This window comes from Miniopterus natalensis, chromosome 4 (genome assembly GCF_054644295.1).
Source record: "Miniopterus natalensis isolate mMinNat1 chromosome 4, mMinNat1.hap1, whole genome shotgun sequence".
Lineage (NCBI taxonomy): Eukaryota > Metazoa > Chordata > Mammalia > Chiroptera > Miniopteridae > Miniopterus > Miniopterus natalensis.
This window is the reverse complement of record NC_142084.1, coordinates 23,783,216-23,791,114: the sequence shown is the minus strand read 5'-3', so window position 1 is coordinate 23,791,114 and position 7,899 is coordinate 23,783,216. Positions and strand designations below refer to the sequence as shown.

Below are 7,899 nucleotides of genomic sequence, written 5' to 3'. Positions count from 1 at the left end.
GGGAATTGGGTTAGAAAATTTTCTCCTGGACTAAAAGTATATTTCAAGCTAAAGCTAAATTTATGAAATCTTGTCATTTGACTTTAAAGAGCAGTCACACCATTATAACAATGTATGTAAGTTGAGTCCTTGTTAGGGAGAAAAAACAAAAAAACTCCCAAATTATGACCACTACCTTTGTACTCTCCAACATATACATTTTTAAAGGAATAAGTCAAATACAGAATTCAGAACATGCAGCAATGACTTTTATTATTACGGTCTTAGATATTATTTCCTCAATTTCTCCATACACAGGCAAAAATAAGTGTATTGTTCAGCACATTAGAACTTGCAAAACTGATCACTGCCGAGAGTAGGGAAAATTATCCCTAAATCATGCTTAACCAGGAGGCCAATTCATCTGCCGACCTCCGAGAACATGAAGATGAACATGATACACAGACTGTCCCCCATCTGAGCCTTCATTCACCACCATTCGATAACCCTTCTTCAGGCCCAGATCAGCAGCACATTTCTTGCCAACAATCATTAAATGTCCAAGAAGCTGGAAAAGAAAAAAGTTTCTTTAGCACAGGCAATTTACAACTTCTTGCCATTAAATAATAAACCACCAAGGTGAAATATTAAATTTTAAAATTGACAGGTTAAACATATTCTTTTGGACAAATATTTGGAAACTCTTAAAATCCTAATACAACATAATTTACAATTAAAAACCCAGTAAGATTATTTATTCATTACTAATTTCAATCAAAAAATTAGAAAAATAAATCTATTGCTCAAAACAATTTTTAAATTAAATTGCAAGTGGTATTTAAGTGTTCTTGCTTTCTTGTTATGGGGCAGAATAGGTTTGGTTACACTTTGGTAACAAACCACCCCAAAATCTTGTGTTCACTACATGTTCATCACAGGTTGACCAGGCTCTATTTCTACATCTTTTTCACTTTGAAACCCAGGCAGATGGAGCAGTCGCTGTATGATCGTAATGGCAGAGGGAAGAGAGAACATGACAAACCAGGTGCTAGCTCTTAAAGTTTCCACTCAAAAGACATGTATCATTTCTGCTTGCATTCACTGGCCAAACTGTCGTATCACCAGTCCTGCCATCAATGAGGCAGCAAGTATAATGCACCCCTAAACAGCGAGCCCAGCTGGGCGTGGCTCAGCAGTTGAGCATGATCCAGGAGATCACAGTTCAATTCCCAGTCAGGGCACATGCCTAGGTTGCAGGCTCGATCCCCAATGGGAGGCCAGAGGCAGTCAGTCAATGACTCTCATCATTGATGTTTCTCTCTCTCTCTCCCTTCCTCTCTCTGAAATCAGTAAAGATATATTTTAAAAAAAAAAAAAAAAAAATTTTAATTGAGGCCTGTACCTCCTGGCAAAACCAAGTAATTATTTTTCTTTCCTTTAACAGTATTAATAGAAGAAGTGTCCATGAACCCTCTCCTATATGACATGCTATTTCTTTGTTGAGGAAAAATAAGTCTTATCAACTAATCCTTATGTGGAACCCTTTCTACGTAAGAATTTGTGATGATGTATGTTAACTAGAATTACTGTGGTGATCACTTCATTTTATATATATATATATATATATATATATATATATATATATATATATAATCATTATATTGTATACCTAAAACTAATATAATGTCAATTATATCTCATTTTTTAAAAACCAAACTATTTATACATTGTCTTGAAGTCCTGATGACTGTGTTTTCCTAAATGCCCTTAGTAAAATGAAAATGTAACATCAATTTAAGATAGTCTCCCAATTTAAAAAGAAAATAAAAATTGTGCTAATAAATTTACTTACACTTTCGTCGTCATCTTCTGCTACAGAAATCTGGGATATATGCTTCTTAGGTATCACCAGAAAATGTGTTGGTGCTTGAGGGGAAATGTCATGGAAAGCAAGACACTAAGGAGGAGGGAAAAACAAAAAAAATCAAAGTTTACTCTATCATCTACTAAGCTAAACTTACTCTTTCACACTAACCCCATGGGAGACGCTGTAGTAAATCCTAGGAATTCAGTAGTGTACCCAATACATGTGTTTTCCTGGTCCTTTTCATGGAACTTACAGTCTAATGGGAAGAGTGACTTTAAACAAAAGTGTAATTAACCAAAGATCCTACATGTTACAAAGTGAAAGCAAAGGGTGAAATATATTATTAGAGAAAACCTGATTTAGATTGGGTGGTCAGGGTCAACCACTTTGAGGTAGGGACATTTAAACTGAGATCCATACGTAGACAAATCCTTGTCTTCCTACCTTTCCAGTTTGGCCTCCTACGACGACTCTTCCTGCTCAAGTAACACTGTCCATCTCTCTCTACCCTCAGGGCTTTTTCAAATGCAGTTTTCTCTATGCAATGATCCTCTCTCCCCTCAACCCCAACTTTTGTCTAACTTAAACTGCTATTCATTCCTCAGCTCCAGTATATATAGTTTCCAAAGGATATCTTCTCTGAGTCCCCTCCCCACCTTCTCTAGGTCAGGAGCCCTTGGTTGTGTAATTTCTGGGTTTTTTCCTTTACTGCAGTGATCAGTTTTGTGATTACATATTTGTAATTAGATAAATACCTATTTCTTCCCATTTTACTCAATGATTTTAGTAAGAATATTTTTGTATCTCTTGTTCCCTACTGAAGGTGGGAGCTACTAGAACCTATCCCGCTTACCTGTCTCAGGAGTAATTCTATTGGGTATGTCGTACAAAATGCTGTATCATTTAGATTGCTTCATGCTGTTAACACTGTTGAGACTACGGTGGTTCAAAAGTAAATATTTTAACGATCATTTATAAAAAGCAACTGAAACTATTTCAAAGTGTGCACTCTCCAGAACAAAAGAACTTCCCCTAACTAGTGACAAAGATATTTTTTAAAGTTCACCTTGAGGAATCTAAATATTAGCTAACATTTTGAATCTAAAAACACTCCTTGTGTTCATAAAATGAATGTTTCTCTTATAGTCCATATTTCTTAAAAGTTAATTTAACAGAGTTTACAGAATGTTTTCCATGTAAATCAGCCGATCTCCTCCCAAGCTTTATCTGAAATCCTAACCCATAAATACAAAGGCCCACTAAATATTTTACACAAGACGTCTGAAAGTCACATGAAGTCGGCCTTTCTAAAACTGAATTTCACCTATGGTGAAGTCAACAAAAACTGCATTTAGTCCCTTGGCATAAAATTGCTTCCTGCCAAATATAAAAGGAACCATTATTCCCGGGAGGGGCCAAAGGAAAGCAAACCTCCGAAGCAGGCCCACTGAGTTCAAAGTCCGCGGCGGGAGTGTGCGTGGGGGTGGGGGGGGTGACCAACGGGCTCCGCGCGGCCGCATCCCCCCCCACCCCCGCGCAGCCCCCCAGGCGCGTGGCAGGGCCCTCCAGCGCCACGCGGCGCAGAGGCTCGGGGATCGCCGGGCCCGCCGGCTGCGCGCGGGAGATCGCGGAGATTGGGCCCGAGTCAGGGCGCGATCGGGTTTCTCCCTGTCAGGCAGAGCGCCGGCGAGATTGTAAGATTCCTGACACAGGCGAGGTCCGAGGCAGCCGGGGGGGCAGGCGGGCGCCCGAGCCGGGGACCCGGCGCGCCCTTCACACGCGCCCGGACCCCGCGAGGCGGGCCCCGCGGGAGCCTGGCGGCCTGGCCCGCGCCGGGGCTGATAACGCGTAACCGGAGCGCCGGCACGCGCCGGCAGGCCGCTGGCTGGGGGCCCGCGGCAGAGGCCGCGCCCGGCGGCCGGGTCCCGTCCCTTCCCTCCGTTGCGGCGCCGCCCGACCCTTCTCTTCCCTCCGGGGGAAACCGGCGTGTCCACGAGCGGCCGCCCCGCCTCAGCCCACGAGCGAGGCGGCGCCCGGTGCCTACCTGCTCATCCTCAAAAATGATTTTGGCTGGGATTTCCTTGCGAATGATCTTCCCGAAGATCGTGTCGCCACCAGGCCGAGCGGCCTGAGCCTTGGCGATCTCATCTGCCATCGCCGCCTCGCTTCCGCAGCGCCGCCGGGGGAGAAGCTCCGGAGGAGGGGTGGGGGAGCGGGCGGCGGGCGCGCGGCGGAGCCTGCGCCGGGACCGCTGCTCGCGGCCGAGCTGCTGCTGCGCGTGCGCACTGGCGACCTGGGCCGCGGGAGCGTCGGGCGCGTGGGAGCGAGGGGAGCGGCCGGGCGAGGCGGAACCGAGGGCGGTTCTCGGTCCCAGGCTCCGTGACGCTGCGCCGAGGTCGTTTTTCTTTATTCCTTTCTTGTCTCTCAGGGAGTGAAGTTACTGGTATAAGCCGTTCTTCGCTTGCTTTATGGACCCTTGTAGGAAAAATTGGATACTGTAACGGAAAAGATTTGATAATCCAAGCAGCGTTTGCTGGGTGAGACAGCGTGACGCTTTCATTTCTCAGCTACAGTAGACTTTGGCTACAGCCCATAATCCTCCTTGCATCATTTTTTGTTTTTCTCCCTCTAGTGTGATTGTCAACCTGAACTGCACGTTAAAATCACTTGGAGAGCTTTTTAAAAAAATCCCTGGAACGTGGCCACAACCCACACCAGTTCAGTCAGGCTCTGGGGCTGATGACCGGCCTGTTCTACAAAGAATTTTTCCCAGCAGTCATCAACATAATATCAAATGCCCCACCTTAAAGGACCTAAACCTTCCTTAACCCCACATCCTCCTCCACATTTTTGCTCCTTTTAAAGTTTTCTATATATTGTTCCACTTTCTCATCTTTTTTGAGCCCATTTCCCTCTTGTTGAAATCATTGAGGACCTCTACTTACAAAATCCTATGGGTAATTCCAGCTCTCATCATACTAGACCTCTTGGCATCCTTGGCCACTGCTGACCATTCCCTCTTCTCAGCAATAGTCCACTCTCCAGCCTCTCTGGATGCTGTTTCTCCTTCACAGTGAGCCTCCTGTTCCAGGCCACTCAGTGGGTTCTGTTCTTGGCCCTCTTCTCTAGCTGGCAATCTCCAAGTGTCCTTATGTAAAAAAATTAACTATACCTCCCAGACTACCCTCTATGATTATATTTTACCACTTTGTCTTGGCAAAATTACCAATAGTGCGCCCCTTTGACATCAAAAATGTCCCATTTGTTACTTTTGCTATAAAAGACATTACTATGACAGTTGGTGAAATCTAAGTAATGCCTGTAAATTATATAATAGTTTTGGAAGTCATGCTAATTTCCTCACACTATCCACAGCAGAATTATCAAAATTAGTTGATCTATGGTGGGGCTCTATAACTTACATATTAACATGTTTCCCAGTGATGCAGTTGCTGCTGGGCCTGAAACTGTACTTTGAGAACCACTGATGTAAGAGAATGTCTTTTTTTATAGGAAACAACCCACTAAAGTATCTAGGAGTATAGGAGTATCATGTTTGTAACTCACTCTCAAACAGTAAAGATATTTTTAAAAACGCATCCATAGATAGATAGATAGAAAAGCATAAAGCAATTGTAGTAAAAAGTTAACATTTGTGGAATCTGAGTGAAAGGTATATGCAAATTCTATCTATTATTGCAAATTTTCTGTTAAGTCTGAAATTGTCAAAAAATTAAAAAGAAAAATATGTACTGGTTTAGATAATAAATAATATGGTCACCTTTCATTAAGTCTGAGGCTTTATCATCTACAGAGCGATGACTTGCCAGTATTTATCATCTAACCTACCTCTCCCCTTAATTCCAGATTGGCCTATGGTATATATTACTGCCCACTCACCACCTCCATTTAGATGTCTATTAAGCACTTCAAATTACTTTTACGTTCAATTGTTTGTTTCACAGTAAGCAATCAAACAAAAAGCTGCCTCCTGCAGAATTCCATGTCTACTATAATACGATTCATTGAATTGCTCAAGCCAAAAGCCTGGAAATCATCCGTAACAATTCTATGATTTCAGCATATTTCATGAATCTAGTCACTTCTCACCTCTACTCCACCATCCTAATCCAAGCTACTATCATATAGATGACCATGTCTTAATCTCAGGAGCCTATGAGTATTTTTTACTTTACAGGGTAAAGGGGATTTGCTGGTGTAATTATGTTAAGGATCTTGAGGTTGCAGAGATTCCTAGATTTTCCAGGTGGGGCCAATATAATCACAGGGGCCCTTATAAGTGAAAAAGGTACACAGGATAGTGAGAATCAGAGAAGGAGATATGATCATGGAAGCAGGGGTGAGAGTCTAAGATTGAAGGTGCTGTACTATTGGCTTTGAAGATGGAAAAGGCCATAAGCATATGGGATTCTGGAAGTCAGAAGTCCAAATTGGATTTCACTGAGCTAAAATTATGGTGTCAGCAGGGCTGCATTCTTCCCAGAGGCTCTAGGGGAAAAAGATTTCCTTACCATGTCCAGCTTCTAGAGGCTACCTGCATTCCTTGGCTTGTGGCCCCTTCCTTGATCTTCAAAGGCAGAAGCAGAGCATCTTCAAACCTCTCCCTAACTCTGCTTCCTTCTTTTATTTATAAGGATCCTTGTGATTACCTTGGGCCCGTCAGGCAATCCAGGATAATCATCTCATCTCAAAATCCTTAATCACATCTGCAAAGTCCCTTTTGTCAGGTGTAAGGAACATATCAGAAGTACCTAGGATTTCGTAGGCCACATAGCTCCATGGACTTATATGAATTATGAACATGTTGGAATTTCCTGTTCAGTTCTTGGCCCCACACTTTGAGATGCCAACAAACAAGGACATATTCCCAGAACAATCAGAATAGTCACCCCATTTGCGGAAAAGCTGAAGGAGCCACAGAGATTTATCTAAGGGAAGAGAAGCTTCAGGACTGAACTGATTTGGGCACTATGGGAACTGTATTTTCAAACATTGGCTCATGAGGGGTTTTCGTCAACTGAATTCAGGACCCCAGTTAGCCAGAAATTATAACAAATTACAAACTTTCAGAAAATTGGGCTATGATCCTAAACTGGAAATGAAAATAAACATCTTTTAATCATTCATTAGCAATCAGAAGACTCTACAAGATCATCTAATTTATTGTTTCCTGGATAAAAGGAAGTACCCAGTATATTTGGCTTAATTGCTTGATTATTTTAAGCACTCTTCTGCAAATTAATGCATTTTAATCAAAAATCAAAGTTGACTCAAAATTATCATGGGGATGTAAAGTATGGAATAGGAATATAGTCAATAATATTGTAATAACTGTGTTTGGTGCCACATGGGTACTAGACATATCGGGGAGATCACTTGGTAAATTATGTTAAGTGTCTAACCACTACTCTGTACAACTATATAATGTACGCTGTACATTAATATAAAATAATATTGAGTGTCAACTGTAATTGACAAATTTTTAATTAAAAGAAAAGCGAAGTCAACAATTGCCTTGCTATTTTCATGGTAACTCTCAAATGAGGTAAATTAAAGAGAAGGAAAAGGGTCTTGGAGGTCCATTGTCCAAAATCTTTTCATTTCTAATAAAAAGTCAGTTTTACCTAGAAGTTAACCTAACCTGAAAGGCGGTGAGGGATACAGAAGGCAAACAACGATTATGCAATGAGAGAAAGGTTGAGATTTTTCCTGATGCTTGCAAGATAAGTTAAAATGTAATAAAAAGAAATGCTTTATGATTGTTTATCATCGTGACGCTAGTAATAAACTGTTTCTGACCTCTTGACTAGCAAAACCAAGGAGTAAGGCAAGTTCAGCAAGCTGGATGTGTAAAGGGTAAAACCAGGCTTTCAGGTCAGGCATAGGGATTTATATCCCAGACCTCCAGCTACTAGCTCTGTGGTCGTAAGCGGGTAACTCAGCCTCACCTTCTGGGGAAACTGAATGAGAGAATGTACGCACAGCACCTTGGGGAGTCATTGTTCCAATCAGCGTCTGTCCGCTACAGTTGT

At 42.1% G+C, this 7,899-nt stretch overlaps 1 protein-coding gene across 1 annotated transcript; it reads right to left on the bottom strand.

Annotated features, from left to right (window-relative positions):
• Positions 1–226: 226 nt before the first annotated feature.
• Positions 227–4,034, bottom strand: HINT1 (histidine triad nucleotide binding protein 1). Its single transcript, XM_087816412.1, has 3 exons — positions 3,891–4,034; positions 1,832–1,936; positions 227–547 (listed from the first exon to the last, which is right to left on the bottom strand). The coding sequence occupies exons 1-3, from the start codon at positions 3,999–4,001 to the stop codon at positions 383–385; spliced, it is 381 nt and encodes a 126-aa protein (XP_087672538.1). The 5' UTR covers positions 4,002–4,034; the 3' UTR covers positions 227–382.
• Between the last annotated feature and the right edge of the window lie 3,865 nt (positions 4,035–7,899).